Raw genomic sequence first — 24,872 nt, forward strand, 5'->3', positions numbered from 1 at the left:
TGTGGAAAATAAATTGGGGAGGGCAGAACCTCCCCTAGGACTCCTGTTTTCTCTACTATTTATTTTCCCAGTCTTTGGAATAGGCTTTTGCAGAAGTTCCCCAGTCTCTGAAGATTTTATTTTGCTCTTCTCCTTTCTCCTGTGCCCTAGGCTACTTCAGGGAGGAGTACATTCTTCCTCAACAGAAGTCCCCAAGAGAAGGCTAAATGACTACTTGTCAAAAGTGCTGAACAATAGTGCTGTCAGACTCCAGTAGAAATGGATCCCTGTAGGCACAGTGACTTAGAAAACCACACATTAACATTATTTATGTTGTGTTGTATTTTTATTTATTTTGTTAAACATTTCCCCATTTTAATCTGGTTTGGGCAACATTTTTGAGTGCTATGGGCCCCTGTGCTTGAGGCCTCTGCTTTGCAGGACATCCCTAGTCAGATGTTGGTTGGGCAACATCACCTCTAAATTCCCTTCCAATTCAAAGATTTGTAGGTAGGAGAGTAACATTACGATTCTCTCTCTGATTCTCATTGTCTCTAAAATCTTCCATTACAGGGCATTCTAGAAAGATGGCAGAGTAGGTCAGAAATTTCCAGGCTCTTGAGATTTCTTCCACAAACAGAAAATCACCAAGAAATGAACACAGAGCAGCAAAAATAAAGGGCTAAAGCAGTTGTCCCCCTAAGACAACTTAAGAGGACCTCAGAAAAAGCAGAATCTCCAGGGGCTGAGGTTTGGCCTGAGTGAAGTGTAGACACCTCCAGGCTGACTCCAGTGAATCAACAAACAGCAGGCCCTGGATTAGCTCTGTCAGGAAGCAGACTAGGCCTCAAGAAATTTCACCTCAACTTTCACCTCACAGACTTTCTTCTAAAGAACAGCAGATGCTGAGTGAGGGAAGATTGAAGGGACCCCACCCCCTACACACACACTCTGTTTCCAGAGGCCAGGCCTATTGGTGTTGACCATAGGTGATCCCAGGCTGGAGCTGTGGATGAGGAGGAGTGAGCACATGCCCAGTGAGTGTGGTACTGGTACCACAGGGAACAAGAATAGTTTCAGGGCAGTGTAGCTGGGGGCCCTAACTGTGACTTGGGGGAAGAGAGGAGTCCCTAAGGTTGAACCCCCAGACAGAATTCAGAAAATAACAGTAAGGAAGAACTGAGGCCTAGGGCAACATTACTTACAACTCAGGGTTAAAACTTGATTATAATAAAAATAAAATAAAGCAAAATAAAAATAAAAATGAGTAAGCAAAGGAAAAAGAACTCAACCTTAGATGTAAAAGATGTAAAAGAAGATCTGGGTTTATAATTCATAGGAACATATTATAGGATATATATAATTCATAGGAAGATATATATAATTCATAGGAAGAGGTTAAAAAAAAAAAAAGCTACTCCTACCCAAACAGTAACATCAAATGGCCACAAGCCCAAAAAGAGGTCTTGGAAGAACTTAAGAAGGAGTTAAAATATCAAAGGAGAGAGCGAGGAAAAACCAGGGGAAAAAAATAAAAGCAATACAAGAAAATTATGAAAAGAAAGTTAACCAATTGGAAAGGAAGTTCAAATTGGAAAACTAGAATTGGGCAAGAGGAATTGAATGACATTGTAAGACACCAAGAACTAATAAAACCAGAAAAACTAGAAAATAATCTGAAACATCTCATTAGAGAAAGAACTGATTTGGAGAACAGATCAAGGAGAGACAATATAAGAATTGTCAGGCTACCTGAAAATTATGATGAAAAAAAATCTGGATATACTATCACAAGAAATTATTAAGAGAAATTGCCCTGAAGTTCTGGAGCAACGGGGTAAAGTAGAAATAGAAAAAGTCTATTGTTTACCACCTGAAAGAGATCCCAGGAGGAAAATTATAGGAATGTCATGGCTAAGTTTCAAAACTCCCAGGTTAAGGAGAAAATATTGCAAACAACAAGAAAAAAATTTAAATACTGTGGAAATATAGTCAGGATTTCACAAGACCCAGCAGCTTCTATTCTAAAAGACTGTAGTTCTTGGAACTTTATATTTTGAAGAGCAAAAGAACTGGGGTTGCGTCCAAGAATAAATTACCCAACAAAGTTAGGTGTAATCCTGAATGAAAAAAAAATGGATATTTGACAAACTGAAAGACTTTCAGGTATTTGTAACAAAAAGACTAGAACTCAATGGAAAATTCAATATAAAAGATCCAGAAGAAATATAAGGAAAACATTAAAGACTAATTATAAGGCACTCCTTAAGATCAAACTGTTTACTTATCATATATACACATGAAAATATTATCAGTGTTCTTAAAACTGTCACCATTACTAAGGTAGTTTGAAAGAAAGATTGAAGCTGAGTTGAGTCTGATGGGGTGATTCTAAAAAACAATTGGGCAGGAAAAGGTAAAAGGGAGCAATTATATTATGAAAATGGGGCATGAAAGGAAGAACTAACACAGAGGAAGCAGATGGGAGTAGAGGGCTGGTAATGTCGGAACTTTATTCTTATCTGGGTTGAAGAGAAAACAACATGTACATCTTCTGAATACATAGAGAGGTGAGAAAACTGGGAGATGGGATGGAGAAGGATATTTAAAATTATCCACTAATTCTATACAGCTATTTTTCAGAATCATTTCATGGATACACGTTACCCCTTTATGATATCTCCATCCATTCACAATACACACATGCCTGTAAGAGGCAGATCCCACTGATACCCATTAAATGTAAGATACTCAAAAGCTCAAATTAATTCATTTCAACTCAGTTTAACAAATGTTTATTAACTATCTACCATATACAAAACATCGTGCAGTCATTAAGGATACAAGGGTGAGAAATGCTTTTGGTTCATAAAAAGAGAGGGAATACACACATACCATACATCCAAAGGACACTGCTGAAGCCAGAGTTCAGATGTCAAGCCAAACCATGTGGAACAGGATTGGTCTGAGGTTTGAGTAAAGAGATCATGCTCAGTGCCCAGAGACCAAAAAGGTCAAGGGGATGGGGGATGGGCAAGGGTCAAGCTCTAGGATTCAAGTACAAGGCAGACACCAACATTCCAATAGGGATACCATGAAACATCTCAAGATCCTAATCCTGATAAATGGGTACACACAATTAGGGCTCATTCACTTTATTTTTTTTATTAGTTTTTATTATGAACTTGAACACCAAATAGAATGGGTATTTGCCTATGGATAGGAAAATAGAAAATTGTGTTTAGTTGTTTTCAGTCATGTCCAACTCTCTGTGACCACATCTGGGGTTTTCTTAGCAAAGATACTGGAGTAGTTCACCATTTCCTTCTCCAGCTCATTTGACAGATGAGGAAACTGAGGCAAACAGGGTTAAGTGACTTGCCCAGGGTCACATAGCGGGTAAGTAGCTGAGACCAGATTTGAACTCAAGAAGAGGAATCTTCTTGACTCCAGGCCCAGCACGTTATCCACTGTGCCATCTAGCTGCTGGTGGTATTGTAGTCTACAGAGATTTGATTGGCAAATGCTGCACTGGATTCATTTTGTGGTCTTCTCCCCTGCTGCCCCCTATCTCTGTATCATCTCTAAAAATGAGTATGTTCTAGATCTTTGATTCCAGAATAATAACTCACATTTGTTTGGGCCTTTAAGGTTACAAAGCATTTTTCTCACAACAACCCTGTGAAGTTATTACGAATATTATTATCACCATTTAACACGAGTCGAAGCTGACACTCAGAAGTTAAGGGAAGTCCTGACCTCATAAAGCTAGTGAGTATCAGAGTCAGAATTTAAACTCAGGTCTCTTCTGACTCATGTCGCAGATGGCCTGGCATATAGTGAGCATTTAATAAATTCCTTTTGACTGACTGACAGTCCAGAAATACGATGACTTTCTTCTTTTTTTTTTTTTAACTACAGTAAATTTGAGTAATTCAAGAGGATTTCTGTTCTGGTAAGGGCTAGCCCACAACAGCTCTGAGGTCCCTTCCTCCTCTGAGATTCCTTGGTGGTTTCTTCTGTTCCAAGTTATTGCTGGCTTCTTGTAAACTGGGCATAGATTTCTTTAATGCCTACCACCTTGAAACTCCATTGGTAAAAAAAAAATGTGAATACATTTAAAAGCCAATTCAATTCATTAATTTGTAATTATTCTCAATGCTTTTAAAATTTATCATGCCAGATATGATAAGTTAATGAACAAAACCATGTACACATTTTTTAATTTCTTTATTTTTCCACTATTGGTATAATGGATAGAGAGCTGGCCTTGGAGTGAGAAAGGCCTGGCTTCAAGTACTGCCTCGAACTGGCTGTGACACCCTATGCAAGTCACTTAATTTCTCACTGCCCTAAGCAATTCTCTACGATTTTAAACTCTAGAGCAAGTGTTGCTTTATGTTAGTTTTTTTTTTTTAATGACTTGCTATCATGTTCCATTATTTCTAGTCATTGGTCCCTATGGGGATTCATTCCCATGCCCCTTTCTCAAGTTTCTTTGTGCCTCAGCCTCTATCACTTTACTATCATTGGCCAATGCCATTCTTCTGAGAATTCAAACAAGACTTACTCTTTCAGACCTCTGGAAGCCCACTTTATGCCCCTACTACCTATGCCACATCATTCCTCCTACTCCCCTTCCATTACTTTTGGCTGACTGACAGTTCAGAAATACAGTGACTTCTTTCTTGTTTTATGATTTGTTGACCTTCAACTCCAAACTGGGTTTGCCTTCTGTGGACCTCTTATAGCATTTTCCCTCTTACAAAATACTCTCTATATACTATATGCCCAGTACTTGCTTCCTGAATCTTTTCAGCCTGACATAAATATTGAATGCAGGGCCCAGTCTCTTTACTTGGGTTTTGTGATAAGTCCATTGTCTGTAGTATTTATGGTACAAATATGCCTTTCTGATTTCTCTTCTGCTCTTTTGGGCCTGGAACTTCTATTTCCATTGGCTCTTTTGTTTTAATGTGATGAATCCCTTTGGCAGTCCAGTGAAATCTGTGGACTCCTCAGAACATCTGTTGTTGTTTTTTTTTCCAATTGATAATTGAAGAAAATATTAAGTTAGAGATTATTGAAAAATAAAGATTTAATTTTTCCTCATCCAAGTTCACAAACCCCCTGAAATCTATCCACAGACCCTATGGGAGTCTCTGGACTCCAGGTTAAAAATCCTTACTCTAGATTCAAGTCATCATATTCATAGCTAGCATTTATAAAGCACTTTTAGGTTTGCAAAGGACTTTACAAACACTATTTCATTTCATCTTCACAATAACCTTGGAGGTAGGTGATATTATCACCCCCATTTTATAGATAAGGAAATTGAGACAGAGGTGAAGTAACTTGGCTAGAGTCACTTTGAAAGCATCTGAGGCTGGATTTGAACTCAGGTCTTTTTGACTCTACATCCAGTATTCTATATACTGCACCATGTGACCTCTGAAAGGTCATGACTTCACAGCCTGCTCCTTTCTGTAGCTGTTAAAATTCTAGTTCTGACATTAAGGCGAGAAACTCAAAAAAGATTTTCAGTAATAATAGTTGAAAGAAAAGAGTTTTTCTGAGTTAATCTCTTTATTATTCCATTCCAAAATAGGATTTATTGTGCTGTTTAAACTCATTAATGTGTGCCGGCCCTGGAGTCAGGAGGACCTGAGTTCAAATCCGGCCTCAGACAGTTGACATGGGCCATATGACCCTGGGCAAGTCACTTAACTCAGATTGCCTTGCCAAAACAAACAAACAAAAAAACAACAACAAAACCTCATTAATATGATTGAACTTAATTTTTTTTTCATTTCATAGCAACAATGCTGTCTTAGTTAACATTTTTATATCATTCAACAATTACTTATACTGCTGACAGACTCCTAATAATCCAGGGTTAGAGTTTGTGGGTAGCAATGGCATTTTCTCCCCTACTGCAATGTCAGTTCCTCGAGCGTAGGGCTTATTTTTGCTTTTTCTTAATATCCTCAGCACTTAGCACAGTGCCTATCACATAGCAGCACTTAATGGATGTTTATTGATTGACTGACTGTTTACTTTGCACATAGTATATACATTTAACAAATGCTAATCATGTAGGATTGAACTGGACTGGGGTTGGCAGTCCAGGAAACAGATGGCTCAAAAAGTTCCTAGGTGCCAAATGAAACCTATGGTTATCATATGTGTGCTAGCAGATTTGTTTTTCATAATCAACCAATCGTTAAACATTTATTAAGCGCTTACCGTATGCCAGGCACTGTGCTAAATGCTAGTTGAAAGGAAGCAGTTCTGTATTTTGTTGCTTCCACCTGTAGTGTGTCTGGGGGAAATGTCCAGGAACAGAAACTATCTTTTGGCTTCAATGTTTCATCCCTGTGGCTCATTGTTTTACAGAGATGTAGTTATTTATGAATCTAGAATCCTGAAATTTCCTATTGAGAAATGGCTTTATGAGAATTACTTTGTAAAAAAAAATAATCCGGATGGATTCCACCCTCAGGAAAGCAGGGCATGCATAATCAGAACCAGGAAAAGTTACACAATGAGAGAAAAACATCTGTGTGCGGCTCTGTTCCATCACCCTACCTCTCCAGCATCCTGCTTCTCCCTAGGACCTCCTTGGTCCACTATTGCTTGTTCACCAAACTGTTTCCTCTCCAAACCATTTCTTTATGACTATTCCTACTTGCCATAATCAGCGATATCTCTTACCACCAAGTTCCTGGGGCAACCACAAATATTTGTTATTCTTTATTTCATAGAGCCCCCCTCAAAGACATTGAGACATGTTTCCTATGATGAAAATGAGAGACACAACAGGATTACAAGCCTCTTTCGGCTGCATACCTGAGAAAAATATAGATATGATGCTGCCCTCCCCCTACCCTTACTGAAATTTCTAGGAACACTGCAAGTCCTAACAAAAAATAATATTGCTGAAATTCAGCATATGGTTCCAGAAGAGGATGGCTCAGGTGAAAAGGATTAGATTCAATAGAACCACCAAAAACAGTTCTCTTTAATTCAGCAAGAGCTTATTAAGTGCCTAGTGTGTGCGGACGAAGACAAAAACCAAACACCTGGATCTCCCAGAGTTTATAATCTACTGGGTTTGGGCAGGGGTGGAGTCTGGGTTCCAACCTGCACACAAATTAGGAAATACAATTACACAAAGTTTCAAGAGGGAGAGAATATTAACAACTGGGGAGGGAGACAGACATAGGAGAAGGCGCTTCAACTGCCCTCATCAGGATCTAAGAATTCTAAGCAATGTGCCTTTCTTTGGAGAAATCCAAACAAGGTCCAATCTCCTCACTTAGGCTGTTGTTTGTCATTCATTCTTGAAGGGGGACCATGACATCAGAAAAGTGTTGCCATGATATGCAAGTGAGTTGGATTTAAGTGAGGGAGGGCTACATAAAAGTCACCAGCCTCAACTTTCTCCTCTGGAGCCATCTGTACTTGGTCCTGAATCTTGCAGGACAAAAATCTCCAAGAAACCTATATTCCAAACAGTGCAGAGGAAGGAGTCTCTGTGACTGGGGATGAGCAGCCTTTTGGAAATGGCTCACCAAGTCTTCAGATCAGGTTTCCTGTAACAGTCCTAATGCTTACTTCGGACATCATTGTGGAGTAGGAAGTGACAGGGCAGTTTGGGGACAGACAGCAAAATTCAAAGCATGGCTGTGCCATACACATAAAGTGACTGATTCCCCTGCCCAAGAGGAAATGTGGAAAAATTAGAGCCTTCCTTACTCAGATGGTGATGAAGAATGGGAAAGAGGAGAAAAGGGGGAAGGAAGAGGGGGAGGCTTTTGTTTTTGAGACAGAGAAAAAAACATTGGAGTTTTTTGGGAACTTGTGGTTTTAGAAATGACTTCAGAGCCTTTGGTTTTTTTTTTTATTTCATCAAATGAGATAATGCATGTAAAGATCTTTGAAGGCCTTAAAGCACTACGTAAATGTGAACTATTATTATTATATTTTGTCTTGTATCCCCAGTGCCAGAACAGTGACTTACACATAGAAAATGACTAAAAAATCCTTGATGAATTGAAATCAAAGTGGAGGAAGAAATGAAGTACGTATAAAATGGAAGAAAGAAAAATAATAGCTTAGTTGAGCTGACCCCAGGGGTAGACACCAAGGAAAAGGGTAGGAAACACTATTTCTTCTTTTACCTCTCCACTCCTGTATAGCATGGTCCCCTTCACCAAGACCTAGAACCCAAGCTGCTGCTCTCTCCTTTAAGGTTCTGGAACCAACTGTCCAAAAGAATTCAGCCAAAGTTCCTGACTTCATTTTTACACTCTGCTCAGATCCTTGGTGTCTAGTATTAAGACCACAAGTTTTCAATTCCTCTTGAGCTAAAGATTACCAGTGTGGCTTCAGTATTTATTCTGAAGAGTTGTGAATTCCCAGAGTACCCCACATATTCATAGGTGACTATCAGTATAAAAACTCATCCCAAAATCAGCCACAAGGGGCTTGTAGAGTACTATTACGGATTATCTGATGTACTGGCTCCCTTTGGGCATGGATAATTAAGAATGTGCAGAACACTGGCGGATCCCCAAATCAGATCATAGGTTTGGAGCCAAAAGAAACTTCAGATATCATCTAGTCCAATACCAACATTCAAAAACAATTGATCTTATTTTTATTGATGTCTTTTTATATCATCTTCATTTCTGAATCTATCCTGCCTTCTCTGCTCTATCTTTTACAATGAAGAATAAAGAAGAAGAGAAAAGGTTTTCCATTAAAACTAACCCATATACCAACCATGTCTGAAAGTATATCCACTACTCCACAACCATAGTCACCTACATCTATGAAGAAAGAAGGGGGGGGTGCATTTTCTCAACTCTTCTCCAAGGCCAAGCTTGGTCTTTATATTATGTAGTATTCAATTTTTTTTTGTTCTTTCTATTTACATTGTTGCAGTCATGGTAAACACTGTTTGTATAGTTCTGCTTATTTTAAAATATGGCTGTTCTTGTATGTATCATCATCACGCTTCTCTCAATTCTTCGTGTTCTGTGGTCCTAGGGAATTAGGGAGCAATATTGCATTACATTCACTTTCCACATTTAGTTTAGTTATTCCCAAATCAAGAGTTCTCACCTTAATTTCTGTTTTTTTGCTGCCACAAAATTTTAATGTTTTGGGGTATGTAGGGTCTTTCTTGTTGTCTCTCCCCTCCATAGGATATATACCAAGTAATGGGATCTCTGAGTCAAAGGATATGGGCATTTCAGTCACCTTCTTAGCATGGTATCAAATTGCTTTCCAGAATGGTTAGACCAACTCACAGCTGCACCAAGAGTACATTAGTGTGCCCAGCCCCCTATCCATATCCTTGATGATTTCAAGTTCATGGTTCCCCTCCCTCCTTGATTCTGTCAATTCTAGCCACATTCTACATCAATCACGTACCAACCAAGCCACACTTTAACTCATGACAATGTGACACTCCTTTGTCAATCCATTAATCAGTGGACAATTAATACCTACTAAATTCCAAGTGCTGTATACTAGGCATTGCAGATACCAAGTTAAAACAAGCTCCCTCAAGGAGTTTACAGTGTATCAGAGAAAGCAACCTATACACATAAAAATAAATACAACATTTGGGTAATTTCAGGGGGCCACTAATAGCCAGGGAGAGCAGAAAAAGGTGTCATGGAAGAAGAACTACTAGAATTAGTATTGAAGGGACCTGGCAATTCTAATAGACAGAGTTGAGGAGGGAGCACATTCCATGCATGGGGAACAGTTTGAGTGAAGGGACAGAAATGAGAGATAAATTGTTGTGTTTAGGAAGCAGCAAGGAAGCCAATTTCACTGGACCGTAGAGTACACAGAAGAGAGAATTTATGTAATGAGCCTGGAAAAGCGGACTGGAGCCAGACTGTGAAGGAATTTAAATGCCAGAGTTGTTTGCATTTTATCCTAGCGGCAATGTGGGAGCTACTGGAGCTTTCAGAGTAAAGGATTAACATGGTCCCACATGTAACACTTGAGAAATCTTGAACTTTCTGACTTAGCCTCTTGCCTTTCAAATCTCCCATTTCCCAACACTAAAATTATGTACCCTTAGTTCTGACCAGGTCTCAATGATGATGATGATGATGATGATGATGATGATGATTGGGTAGGTGATGATGATGATTAATTTGTTATCCCTTCTGGCTATACTCAACTCCTATCCAGGCTTGATGGCTTGATTGATCATAGACTCATTGTTTTAAGAGTTGGATTGAACTTTCAAGTTCAACTAGTCCAGGTTCTCATAAATTGCAAGCATGTCTTCTACAATAAGGCATGATGCCATGGAAAGAGTGCCAGATCTGGAGACAACCTGGATTTGAACCTTGATTCTGTCACTACCTGTGTAAACGTGTACAATTCACTAAACTTCTCTGGGCTTCAGTTGCCTAGAATCTGATCTCTAAAATTTGAATCTAGGAGCTCTAAAGAAAGGTCATCTAGCCTGTTTGAGCTCATTATAAGATGAGTCAACTCTTCTACTGATCACAAGCTCCTTGAGGACAAAGACTGTGTCTTACTGGATTTTGTTTCCCCTCTGACCACTAGCATGGTGTGTCATGCATGTGTTATCATGGAGCAGTAGAAAGGGCTGGATTTGAAGTCAGAAGGCCTGGGTTTGAATCCTGGTTGTGCTATGTGATCAAGGACACATTGCCCTTTCTGCACCTCAGCTATCCCAACTATAAAATAAGGAACATTTACTAGATGACTTCTGAAGGCCCTTCTGATTTCAATCTGTGCTCCTGTGACTCTAGACACCTCATAAAAAAAATTGTTGAATTATATCACAGCCATTCCATTGTTGGAAAATTCTAATTGCTAAAAAGTTCTTCCTTATCTTTAGCTAAAACCTCCTGGGTCTATAACTTCCACCCATTGTTCCTTCCTCTGGAACAACCCAGTACAAGACTACTCCCTCTTCCACAGGTCAGCCCTTCTCTAAGAGAGGAAATAGTCAAACAAGCAAAGAAAGTAGTGTCCTAATTCCCAGGCTTCCTTGTTTCCCCACACCCTGACTGCTCAGTGTGAACCTGGAGCCACTAATGTTGTCACTGTGAAATTTGTAAGAAATATCGAAAATATTTGAATGAATAAGCTAGCCTTTATATAGAATACATAGCAGAAAGCTATATTTTATCCACTCTGACCTCTGGCCCATTTAACTCTCTATTCAGTACCACAGAAACTCACTGGCCCTGGATTTCCAGGGCTCTAGAAAAAGAGCCTTTCCCTGTCCGACCCTGGAGATGTCAGAGATTAAACCTACGTACCCTCTGCATGGCAGGCACACAGTGTTCCACTGAGCTAAAGCCCTGGTGCTATTGCCATAAACAATGTATGTCATATTAAAATACATATATCATATTCCTCCATAGAAGTAAATGCATTTTAAAACTACAAATTAAAATTGCCTCTTTGGGTGTCATGATAAAAATACTCTCACCTCCTCCACTCCAGAATCACAGAATGTTAGAAGTGGAAGGGATCTTAGAGAACATCTAACCCAGTCCTTTATAGATGAGGAAATTGAGTCCCAGAAAGCTTATGACTTTCCTAAGACTATTCAGTGAACCAGTGGCAGAGGTGAAGCAATGATCCAGGTCAGTGTTGTCATTAAGCCATGCTGCCTACGCTCACCCTGCTGCCCCAGTGAAACCTCATCCTTAAAAAAATATTACACCACTAGGTTTTCCTGGCTTAGACAACTTAGTCCAACTCAGTCTGACCCAATCCACCATGAGCAAGGCATTGTGCTAAATTCTGGGGATACAATGTCAAAAATGAAGCAGTCTGCCAAGTGTGGTGGCTCACACCTGTAACTGCTGCTATTGGGGAGACTGAGGTTCATGGATCTCCTGAACTCAGGAGTTCTGAGGTGCAGTAAGACTCAAGCTGATAGGGTACCTGCCCTAAATCTGGTACCAATAGGGTGAACCCCTGGAAGGAAGGGAGAACCAGCTTTAGTCAGACACAGCAGGACAAAGTACTCCTGTAAATCAACAGCAGGATCTGACCATAAGTGGTTGCTGCACTTCCAATGGGCCAGATAGAAAGGCCCAGTCTCAAAAACAAACAAATGAAAAAACTAAAAGACAAATAAGCAAAAACCAGTCCTTGCCTCCAAGAAGCTTATTTGAAGCATCTCTTTCCTTGATCCCCTTAATCCCCCAAAACTCAGTTCAAAGACTCACTACACACACTGAGAATCTATTTATTACTTTGCCCAGGGATTATTTCAAAAACTGGCATGTGATGAATGCTACAAATGTGCAGAGGTTTTGTCTTTGTCACAACTGTCTCATGACAGTGCTGATTCTCATAGGGCCAACTCTGACAACGCTGACTCTGACAATTGGCCACAGTTTCACACTGGACTATTCCGATAAGGACAAAGATAAACTGCTCCCGAACATCATATTCAAATTAGTGGGTTCCAATAAAGACAAGCCTTCCTATTTCATTTTACACACCACAATGGGTATCATTCTTTCATATTACGGAATTTGGTTGGGGTTTTTTTTTTGAGTTTTGAATTCTTCAATGAAACACCAGTTACAAGCAGACATTGAAGGAGCCAGCTAGAACAGTTCAACAGGTCTCAAAAAACATCACAATGAAGGTGGTTCTCAGACCTCTAAAAAGGTCTCAGAGCTACACCAACCTTACAGAGCAGACACCACAGAGGAAGGCTTGTGAAGGCCCCCGTGGGAGACGATATGGAAACTGAAACAGTATTTTCTGTTTCAGAACATCCAGTCTTTGTTGAGCTCCGTAAGGCTGAATCAGGAAGAGCTCCTTGACAGAAAAGATAAAGAAGGCTTTCAATGACAGTGGAGCAGGAGGAGAAAGCTTCCAGAGAGAGCCATTCTTCAGAGGGTGATGGTGGGCTTCGGGGCTCCTATGAGACAGTAAATGCTGCTGGGTCAATAACTCCCAATACATGATGGGAACCAGGCTTTCAATCTAGCATGATTCTCTTTCCTTTTGATCTGGGATCACACAAATGACATGAACAGTCTGCCCAGTTCTTTATTTTGTACCATAGACCTTATCAAGCTTTATCCACTGACCAGAATATTATGCAAAACATCATTTTGGTTTTCCTATGCTTCATAGATCATCTCTTGGAGTGACCAATCATTGGACTGATGAGAAAACTCTTAAGAGGAAATCAATGGGCCATGGCAAATCACAGGGAGACATAACTATTGATGATGTCCAGTCTAAAGAGATTACAAAGACTGACATCCAGTGTAAAACCACCTGGGATCAAGGATCTTAGAATTTTTGAGTTGAGAAGGACTTCAGAGGTCATCTAGTACAACTTCACTCCTCACTATAAAACTGGTACAACAACCCTGCCAGGTGGTCAGGGGCTGCAGGTAAGAAATTAAAAAGAAAAAGAAAATTTTAAAAAAGGAGTTTCTTTTCTGGAAAGGAATATAAGCCAATCACCAATAAAATCATCAAAATGTGTCCCAATGTTTTAATTAATTTAATTTTTAAAATCATTCAATTTTAATTAAAATTAATTAATTAAAGATCCATATCTGACTTGGCTCTAAGAGAAATATTTTCATGTTTGTTTGGTTTTTTGTTGTTGTTTTTTACTTTTATTAAGGATAATTAGTGAACCAGTAGAATTGTATACAACATAGCATTGATGTCAACTAATATTTTTGGTCATTTCTTTACCCTGAATTTGTGCAGTAGAAACCAGCAGTGAGTATGATGACCCTGGGAAGGGAATATATTCCACTGTGTTGGATTTTCATGGTTGCTGAAATGGAATAGGCAAAAGAAGCACAAATGCTTATTTGCATTGCCCCTTCAGTTAGGTGGGCATGTAGAACAAATCCTGTAACCTGTGCCAGGCCCTTCAGCCTTTGCCAGGTGCTAAGGACTTTTCAAAAGACAGGGCCAATTCTTTGATTCTAGGGACAAAAGGTAAGGTGGGCTGAAAGGCTTTCCTTTGAAGTTTAACAAGGGTAATCCTGACCTTATCCTGCACCTAACTTTCAAATAATTTGCTGTTCTGCTTCCTCAGCTGCAACTAGTGAATGTTGTTGCTACAAGACATATTGGTTGTGTTTGTGTGTGTGTGTAGTGTGTGTGTGTGTGTACATATGTCTTTGTGTGCCTATTTAAGCACTGAGCCCATCACACAGATGGCTGGGTTGTCACTCACTTTGTATTTAAGTTTCTAAACAATTGAAATTGATTATAGCCAATGGTTTTCAGGTGGATTTCTATTCAGTTTAAAAAACAAAAACAAAAACCCACCATCTTCAATGAACTTTGAGACTTCAAGACTTCTTATTTCTGAATGTATTCGTCAAAAGTGAACTGGTACACTATGCTATTTGTTTTTCATAAAGTTTATTTCCTCTTTCTAATTTTTCCTGCTCATTTGTTCTAGTTGCAAAGACTTTTGAACAGTGGAGTATATGTGGGACCCCTCCTTCTGACAAAATTAGCCATTACAAACTAGGCTGAATGCATGCATTATATTGACCTCTCCTCACCATCATCCATAACAAAGATTTTAAAATGAAGAAAAAAAACCAGTTCAACAATGCTAATCAATCCATCTTCTGGTTCTGACAGTATTTGCAACAACATTCCACATCCACAGTCCCCCTAACTCTGTAATGAAAGGAAAAATCCATTTTCTCAGCTCTTTTTTCTTTGCCTTTCTTCCCTCCTCCCCCAAAATAATCACAGAAACTGCCTTCCTGCTATGCTACCAAGGGCTACCAGCCTAAAAAAAGAGATATGCAGTTTCCCCCTCTGTAAAATGAGGGACAGGGACTCTATTGTCACTAACCCCTTCTGACTTTACCATCCTTTGATTTTATACAAAAAATAGCAATAAAGAAAGACAAGGAAGCAGTGAAAGTGAGACAGATACATTGTTTTCATTTAATAAGAGTGGCAGTTGGCAATCCCTGGAGAATGAATCCTGATTTATGAAACACTTCTCTGTGATGTCATCTCCCCCATCTGTCTATGCAGAGTGAGGTTGTGGTTCCTCACAGAGGAAGCAGAAAGCTGCCAGAGGACATTTCTGAAAGTCCGTTTTTGCTGACATGCAGTAAATAAGTTTGTTTAAGCAGCTTCTGCTGTATGCTGAGCATTCCTTATCTCATTCAGGAGAATTCTTCTCCCTTCCCTCTAATTTTGATTTTCAGATACTTCCATTTGTGGGGCTATTCTGCCAAATTGCACGCTTTACCCTATTATGGCTATCCTAGTTGCATTGGTAGGTTGGATCTCCAAAGGGTTCCTACTACTGGGGGGTGACTTTATTTCAGGAGCCCCTACCAGTGTGCTTCCCCTATTGATTATTCTAAATTATTTACTCAGCCAGATTTAATTAGCTTATAGTAATTAGCATTTACCAGGATAATCTAGTAAGAACAATTAGGACAAAACATACCTCAAACCGGAGGGGAATACTCTGCTACAAATACATGCAGGCCAGGGGAAAATGGACACAAAACTTAGAGCACTTGCCAAAAGGAGTGACTCACAGCTCCTAGAAATCCTTTTGCTGTACATCTTTTTCTTCCCCTTCAGGAGAACTTCATAAAGTCCACCTTCAGTATGGTGAAGCTTTCTTTGTGTATCCTTGTAGAGTCTTGGGTTCCTGATGCAGACACCGTCATCAGGCACTACTGTTCCAGGGATGCTAGTCCAACTTCTCTAGCCTTTGAAGTTCACAAGGTCCTCCTCTGATCTGAAGAGAAGGGGAAGGGGAGAAGGAAGGGAAGAGGAAAGAGAGGCTCTCTCTCCTCCTCCCTCAAGTGCTTCCTTCTCAGCTGGAACTGCTCTCTCATCTATAGTGCCAGACACTAGAATGTTAGAATCTCAACTGGCTTGCTATTTTATGACCCATGGGGTGTGACAGAGCATAAATAAGTGTAATGCCTTTGATTGATTGATTTAGTAGCATATTGATTAAGTGGGATCAGGTGATTGAGTGAATCAATCAACACCCACCATTGCACGTCATTTCTAATTCAGGTATGTTACTTATTTCTAATTCAAATATGTTGCCTTTTCGTTCCTGTTCGAGCAAGAAAAACTAGAAGAGTTCTCTATAAACAATTTTCATTTGTCTTCTAGCTATAAATAATTCATTTCTGGTCATTTAGGTGTAATTAATAATATACAATTAATTAAAATACCATCATTCATAAATATACCACCAATAAAATGACATAATGATATGCTTCATGTGGCAATCTGGCATATTATTACTAAACTGTTGTTCTGAAAAATGGGAAACATAATGGTGTCTTCAGGTAGAGCAAGGTGAGTCCTGAGCAAATTAGCTGGATCTGTGGGCTAATAAGAAACAAGCCTTGGCAGTGCACTTGAAAGTGAAAATGCCAATGGGCAACTCATGGCCTTTTATACATCACTCAGGAACCAGCTGAACTAGTCAATTCATTGCTTTCTTTTAACTGCTTATAGAGGTTAGAAATAGGAACTAAGAATTTAAGTTTATTCGTAGACTTGACAACCTTTGTTGTTGTTGAGTCCTTCAGTGTTGACTCCATGGCCCACAGCATGCCAGGCCCTTCTAGCTTCCATTATCTCCTAAAGTCTATCCAACATCATGTTCATTGTTTCCATGACACTCTCTATCCATCTCATCATCTGCCATCACTTTTTCCTTTTGCCTTCAATCTTTTTCAACATCAGGGTCTTTTCCAATGAGCCCTGTCTTCTCATTATGTAGCCAAAGTATTCAAGCTTCAACTTCAGTGTTTGACCTCCCAATGAATAGTCTGAGTTAATTCCTTTAAGTACAGACCAATTTGATCTCTTTGACAACTTTTAGCTTTAAAGTTAAAAGCATTCACTGATTTTTGAGCTACCCAACACAGTAGCTTGTTTTCAATTGTTTTCAGCTGAGTCCAACTCCTTATGACCCCATCTGAGGCTTTCTTGGCAAAGATAATAAAGTGATTTTTCATTTCCTTCTCCAACTCATTTTTACAGATGAGGGAACAGGGTTAAGTGACTTGCCCAGGGTCACACAGCTAGTAAGGACCTGAGGCCAGATTTGAATTCATCTTCCTGACTCTAGACAGGGTGTTCTATCCACTGTACCACCTACCTGCTTTGCTTACCCATAAAATGAGCTCTTAACAAGAAATTCATTAGAGTACAGTGGAGAGAGGAATGAACTTGGGCCTGACTTTAAATCCTGGCTCTGACTCTTACTAGACGTGACTTTGGGCAAATCATTTAAGCTCTGTGGCCTTCAGATTCCTTATCTGTCAAATAAATGGAGTGGACTAGATAGCCTTTAAGTCCCTTTCCAGGTCAAGATCTGTGGTGTTACTGCTTAGTAATATGTGTACATCTAAGAGGTAGGAGAGAGGGCCAGCCTTCATCACACCCTAGCAGTCTAGCCAGGCGGAAATCTCCTTCCTTCCTTGTGCCCTGTTATATGTCACGAGAGAATTACCAATCTGCACATTACAGGCCATAGTTTTCACACTGGGAGTTGCCTCTCACAAATGAAATCAATCTCAGTTCCAGACCAAAAATAAATAAAGATCACAGAAAGTTATGCCCAACTGGGGGCTTCCATTCGTAAAGGAATCAAGGAATGTTTTTTCCCTTGCCCACACATTCAGAAAAAAAAAATCCCTACAAAGGAATGCTTTTTTCTTTGTCTAAACAAATTTCTCAATGTTATTAAACTGAAATTATATCAAGAAAAAATAAGAATAAAATATAAGGAAGGAGAGAAAAAGAGAGATAGGAGTCTAGTTTAATCAAGAGTCTAACCACTCAAAGAACTTCTAAATCTGATAAGAACTAGTCCACTTCCACATGGCATATACCAGCAGTTGTTACTGTTGTGTCGTTTCTGTTGTGTCTAACTCTTTGTGATCCCATTTTAGGTTTTCTTGACAAAGACATAGGAGTGGTTTGCCATTTCCTTCTCCCACTCATTTTACAGATGAGGAACTGAGGTAGAGTTAAATGACTTGTCCAGGGTCACACAGCTAGTAAGTGTCTGAGGCCAGATTTGAACTCAGGAAGATGAGACTTGCAGACAGCACTATCCACTGTGCCACCTAACTATCCCTATACCACCAGACAGAGTTGTAAATATCTCCTTTGGCAAAGTTGGACTGTATTTTCAAAATCGAATTTTCAAAATCTAAGAGTCATTTTGGGGAAACTGGATCTCTAAACGGCTTGTTGATTTGTTAGCTTGTTAATTTAAAAGACTGTCTTCTGATGGTCAATGTGGCTGCATTAAGGGAAAAGCTTCAATATAAGTCTGCAACTGGTTAAGTTCAAAGAAAGAGAATGAAGATTGTGAAACTTGTCCTAACTGGAAAAAAGAATCAAGGGCCAAAATATCACCAGAGGAAGGAAAAAAAAATGTTCTGCAGCTGGTGGGAAGTATTAGCCCCCAAGCCCATGCAGGTGGTTGGCATAGATTATAGGGCAAGAAGCTGAGAGACCTAAAGTAAAGCTTGGAGGGTAAGAGAGAAGCTAAGCAAAGAGCGTCTCCAAGGCAGGGCCTGGAAGCTAATGGTCAAGGGAGGACCTGGAATCTAGATTAAAGCTCTCTGAGGACAGGAACTATGCCATTCACTTTTGGGTCCTCCATAGTACCTAATACAGTACCTTGAAAACACTAGGCATCTAGATTTTGTTGAATGTATTCATTAAACAAACAATTACTAAATATCTACTATGTTACATCTCAGGGATATTGAAATTTAAAATGATACCACTCCTACTATAAGGGACCTTATAATGGGGCCTGGGAGGTGGGAGGGAGGAGGGGAGAACATAGGAGGCAATACATAGACATGAGAGAGACAAAAGAGATATCCAGACAAAGTGTTCTAGAAAAATTTTAATTAGGAGAGGTGGAATCAGACTTGGAAGGGGTAGTGGCATCTGCAAAATAGAAATTAGACAAAGAAGCAGAGTGTGCCCAAAGCAGGAAAAGGTTAAAAAAAGGTGGGGATAGGGGCAAGGCTGAAAGTCAGAATCAGGAGAGTGAGTTGAATTCAGGATATAATACGTGGATACCAAGAATCAGGATAAACAACAGGTCACACATTAAAGCAGCAAACAAACAGGAACCAGAAGAACATAAATACTAGAAGGCCAGACAGCAACATAAGAGAAGGGCAGTTAAAAGTCCACTGTGCCAGTAAAAAAACAGGAAGTCTATAGGAACTGAAAGGGTAGGAAAAAGCAAAGCAGTTGAACAATGCAAGGCGTAAGTACTGAGGATTCTGATCATTCAGGTACTTCTCTGCCTGAGACTCAAAGCTTTGATATGGTTCTTTTTGAGTAGCTAGTCTAACATGGTTAGCTCTAGGTGCTATAGGTGGGACCACCTGGCCGAGGAAGCAGGTATGCGGGTAGGAAAATCAGCAGCTTCCAGCAAGATCCTGATATGCCCCAATTTTTCCCAGGCAGGAGAAGATTCTCATTTCTATAGGATCAAGAAAGACCTTGTGGAAGGCATGTACTTTAACTAAGGCCTGTGGTCAATTTACTGCTTGCTAAGACTGGTCTTCTAGGTCATAGCCTTCTTTGTTGTGGCAGTGGCGTTGTAGATAGAACATGGGGCCTGAAGTCAGGAAGACCTGAGTTCAAATGTGGCCTCAGTCGTTTACTGGCTGTGTGACCATAGGCAAGTCACTTAATCCTGTTTGCCTTAGTTTCCTAATCTGTAAGACAAGCTAGAGAAGGAAATGGTAAACCACTCCAGAATTTTTGCCCAAAGAACCCCAAATGGGTTCATTAAGAGTTGGATATGGATGAAACAAGTGAGCAAAACTGGTCTTCTAGGTCATAGACTTCTTAGTCCACTAAATAATGGATTTAAACTTATTTTCTTGGAGTCTAGGATGCAGTACATCTGGTATTCAGTCAATAAATATCTATTAAGTGCATACTATGTGCTAGGCACTGTACTAAGTGCTGGAGATACAAAAAGAAGCAAAAGGCAGTCCCTGCCTTCAAGGAGCTCACAATCTAATAATATTCATGGAACATGGTAGAATCTATATGGCCAAGAGACCAAGAAGTAGACTGGCCTTGTAGGGCTTCATCTGGAAGATAAGAAACATGAAATATTTAAGTTGCCTGGAAGGGTGAGTGCATAAGAGATCTGAGTTAGGTTGGAAAGTGGGGGCGTGCTTCCTCGATACTGACGATTTCATTTTGCCAGCAACCTATCACGGACTGCTATACTTCTTCCCTGAAGCTAGAAATAGCTGCTTTTTTACATCAGTGGACTCAACCATCTGATCAACTACTACCAGGACTAGTGATGATCTAGCACTTAGCACAGTGTATGGCACAGAGTAGGCACTTAATAAATGTCTATAGACTAGTGGCTGATGGGGCAGCAGTCAAAGATAAGTAGCATGGGTTAAATCCATGTGGCATAAGACAGAGTTTGTTGGGAAGACCTGTTGATAGAATCGGAAGCATCTGGGAATTTTACTGAAACATTTGGTTTGAGTATAAAATGGCAGGATTGGACTACATGATGTCTAAGGCCTCTTCCAACTCTAACATTCCAGAAGGTTTATTTAGAGGTAGTCTGCTGGGAAAGAAGCTGGAGGCCTAGGTTTACTAGCAACAACTTCCAGAATTGGGAGATAAATCAAAGCTGTGGTCACTTGTTAGCTAACAGGTGATGAAGTTTTTAAAATGTAGTCAAGAACCATTTTGATACTAATTTGTTACCCCAAAGGTTAAGTTAATGTCTTAAATTATTTTCTATAACCTCCAATACCCCACTGGAGGGTGGCATAACTCAGATAAAGGACTAATACGAAGGAGCTGTTTGTTTATTTGTAAATATCCAAAAGTCATTGGAATATGGGAGTAGGATGTCTTTCAGATGTAGAAATGCACAAGCATTCCCTGGGGGTGAGAGAGTGGGTATGAGGAGGGGAAAACTATTTGATACTGGAGAGAATATCTCCAGAAAAAAATAAAAACAAACCCAGACTTTGCCAATAAGGAAATTGAGTACCAGAGAGATTGTGACTTGCCCCAAGTCACATAAGGAATAAGTGTCAAAGCCAGTATTTGCACCCAAGTATTGTGATTCTAAATCCTCTTTTCATTATTGCATACTGCTACTACCTGGATGGTGAAGACGTCCTATTCCAGGGGAGACTCACATCCATCAGAGATGATAAGCCTTAAGGAGCCAGAAAGAATAGAGGGTCTGCCTTAAGGAGCCAGAAAGAATAGAGGGTCTGTGCCAGAAAGGACATGCATTAGAGGTCCTGAGCAGCTCTAACAGACAAACCTACCCTCTAGAAAGCTTGTGCTTCAGTGGACACAGAGATTGGGAAATGGGCAACTCTCCATATGTGTACTATCTTCTGGAAATGCCTCATTCTCCAACATCTTGGGATGAGGCTAAGGAATTAGTATAAAGTGTGAGTCCAATCTAACCTTAGAGAAACTTTGAAGTATTCACTGTTCAAGTCAGATAGCAGGGTAGAATTCCCTGCTACCTATCCTCCTAGCTTCCCAGTGCTGACAGAGACAAGCTGTAGAAGCAGACACCATCACCCTACACAGAAACAATGCTCAGTCATCATAGAATCCTATTGGGTAGAGGCTTCTATTACATGGTTTCTTCTATAACCTATAGAGGGTAAACTCCCAGCTTCAATTTGACTTATCTCTGATTCAGTTACTGTCTACTAAGGCAAATATCCTTTCCTCCTGCTACTTATTTGCTACTCCAGCAGTTCTGAAAGTGTGGCTTAGGGATCCCTAAGGGTCCCCAAGACCTTTTCGGGGGTCCACAAGGTCAAAACTGATTTCATAATAATACTAACATTTTAACATGGTAAATATCAATAGATATAACCCATATAAACTAAAGCTTTTTTGGGGGGGCTCAATTTTTAAGAGTATAAAGGGGTCCTGAGACCAAAAAAGTTTGAGAACCATTGCCCCACTCTCACAGCCATCCAACTCTTGGCCTTGCCATAGTCCTCGTTGTCCTCTCTTCCCATTGTGCCTTCCAGAACCCCTGCTTTATTTTTTTCTTTATTTTTAATTTTTATTGATGCTTTATGTTTTATGTCACATTCATTTACTAATATGCCTCTCAGTAAAAATCAGCCAAGACTTTCTTTGTAACAAAGATTAAAGAAAAAAAAGTGTAAAGAAAAAAAGCTGCTCAGTAAAACCAACTAACTTATCAGCTCCAGCCAATAGCTTTTACAGCATTTTACACCATCTCCCACCTCTCCAATGAAGGAAGGGAGGGAAGTTCATTGTCTCATCTCTTCTCTGGGGCCAAAATTGATCATTATAATTGCCCAGCATTTAGATTCATTTAATTGTTCTTTCCATTTATGTTGTTGTAGTTATTGCATACAATTTATTGACTTCTTATGACTTCTGCTGACTTCACTCTGTATCAGTTCATATGTCTTCCTATGCTTCTCTGAATTCTCCATAACTGCCATTTCTTGTTGTACAGTAATATTCCACTCTATTCATATGTCAGTAATATGCTTAGCTATTGCCCTTTGACTTCAATTCTTGGTTACCACAAAAAGCCTTGCTGTGAATATTTCTGTATCCATGAGACCCTGACTTCTTGAGGATATGTGCCTACCAGTGGGATCTCTGGGTCAGAGCGTGGACATTTTAGTTGCTTTACTCCCCCATTTAATTTTTTAACCAACTTCTCTTCATTCTTGATATCTCCACTTCACATTCTTTCCATTTTATTGCACAGACAAGATACCTGACTCTTGACTATATAGTTTCCATTATGTTCCAAGATCATGAAGAATACTAGATGTACTAACTCCTCAACTCCAAGAAAATGAGTCTAAATCCATTATTGAGTAGATTAAGAAAGCTATGACCTAGAAGACCAGTCTCAGGAAGCAGTTAACTGGCTAGGTGACCACATCAAAGTACATGCTTTCTATAACACCTTCCTAGATAAGTTTTGACCCTACAGGGGTGAGACTCCTCCCAGTCACCCAAGCTTGTAGTCTTGGAGTCATTCTAGACTGTTCTTTCTTCTTCTATCTCTACATTTGAATAACTAATCAAATTAACTAAAATTAACTAAACAAATTAGCTACTAACTAATCAAAAGTTGCCAAGCCTTCTGAATTCTACCTCTATAAAATCTCCTGCATAGCCACCAGCCTCATTCAGCCCCTCATCATCTCTTGCCTGGATTATTGCAATACTCTCCAAATTCATTTCCTTGCTTCTAAGCTCTCCTTTCTTCAAACTATCCTTTACACAGTTGCCAAAATAATCTTCCTAAGCAAAGGTCTGACTTTGTCACTCTGCTGGTCAATAACCTTCAGTTTCTCCCTATTACCTCTAAGATAAAATGCAAATTCATCAACCTGGCATTTAAGGCCCTCTACCAATGCGGTCAAATGCACGTAGAAAGGGTCAATTCATAAAGATCCCTGTGGGACACACATTGACTCAGAAAACCACTGGTTGTATTTTTTATTTATTTTGTTAAATATTTCCCAATTATGTTTTAATCTGGTCAGAGCACTGGTGAGTGTTCCTGCTGTCTATTGATACTTCTGCTCTATACAATTTAGCTTCTAGCCTTATTTCACATGTTTCCTCTTGGCACATTCCATGTTCAAGCTTACTTGGACTTCTAGAAGTTCCCCTAGTTTGGCATCTCATCTCCCACTCTATCCCTTTTCATAAGCAGTACCCCATGCCTGAAATGTACACTTTCCTTCTTCGTCTCTGCATCTCAGAATCCTCATCTTCCTTCGAGGTGTTGCTCAGGAGTCACCTCTTCCTTCTCCCCTTGTTAATGCTTTCTCCCTCTCCAAACTACCTTGTATTTTACTTCTCTGAAGGCCTGTTCTACGCTCCCAATAGAATGTCAGCTCCTTGAATGTGTGGTCTTTCATTTTTGTCTTTGTATCCCCAGTACATGGTACAGTGCCTAACACATAGTTGGCACTTAATAAACATTTGTTAAATTGAATCAAAGATCCCTGGTCCCAAACATTTTAATTATACTATTTCTGGATTAAAGGCTTTGAGTAGCGAGAAGACTTTTATATGAACTGGCATTAATTGAAAACCAACCCAAGAGAATGGTGTAAATATTGACTACAATAATGTGAATGAGCTTAGATTAAGTGTAATGACCAGCCTTGGTCCTGGAGGCCAAATGATGGGTAAGGGAAAAGAATAAGCTTAAATTGTTGTTCATTTGGGTCCAACTCTTCATTGCCCCCTTTGGGGTTTTCTTGGCAGAGATTCTGGAGTGATTTGCCATTTCCTTCTCCAACTCATTTCACAGATGAAGGAACTGAGGCAAACAGAGTTAACTGACTTGCCCAAGGTCACACAGCAAGTAAGTATCTGAGGCTGGATTTGAACTCAGAAAGATAAGCTTTCCTGATTCTCCTAGTGCTCTATCCACTGTGCCATCTAGCTACCCAAGCATTTAAAGAGTTTAAATAGTACCTACAATATGTCAGGCACTGTGCTGAGCATTTTACAAATATTATCTCATGTGAGCTTCACAACAAGGTGCTATTATATCTCCATTTTACAGATGAGGAAACTAAAGCAGACAGAAATGAAGTGACTCGTCCTGGGTCACAACTAGTTAAGTGTCTGAGGCAGGATTTGAAATCAGAACTATCCTGACTTTGGGTCCGGTGTTCTAACCAGTGTACCACCAATGGCCTCCAATAACAAAGCACGTTTCTCTGCTTTCAGGGTACAGAATGTTGTACATTTCTGTCAGAAGCGGTCACTGGGTGGATTGGTTTTGTTTG

The 24,872-nt window shown here is 39.7% G+C and overlaps 1 protein-coding gene across 3 annotated transcripts in view; it reads right to left on the minus strand.

Moving 5' to 3' along the window:
* Positions 1 to 24,872, minus strand: part of ENTPD1 (ectonucleoside triphosphate diphosphohydrolase 1) — a 110,916-nt gene that overhangs the window by 68,296 nt on the left and 17,748 nt on the right. Inside the window, exon 2 of one of the 3 annotated variants that reach the window (XM_020996783.2) lies at positions 15,570 to 15,775. The exons of the other annotated variants lie outside the window; for them this stretch is intronic. Coding sequence (XP_020852442.1) covers positions 15,570 to 15,597 — 28 coding nt within the window. The 5' untranslated portion in view covers positions 15,598 to 15,775. The remainder of the gene's footprint in view (positions 1 to 15,569; positions 15,776 to 24,872) is intronic. 3 annotated transcript variants of the gene reach the window in all.

This window comes from Phascolarctos cinereus, unplaced genomic scaffold (genome assembly GCF_003287225.1).
Source record: "Phascolarctos cinereus isolate Bilbo 61053 unplaced genomic scaffold, phaCin_HiC Scaffold_3;HRSCAF=262, whole genome shotgun sequence".
Taxonomy (NCBI): Eukaryota; Metazoa; Chordata; class Mammalia; order Diprotodontia; family Phascolarctidae; genus Phascolarctos; species Phascolarctos cinereus.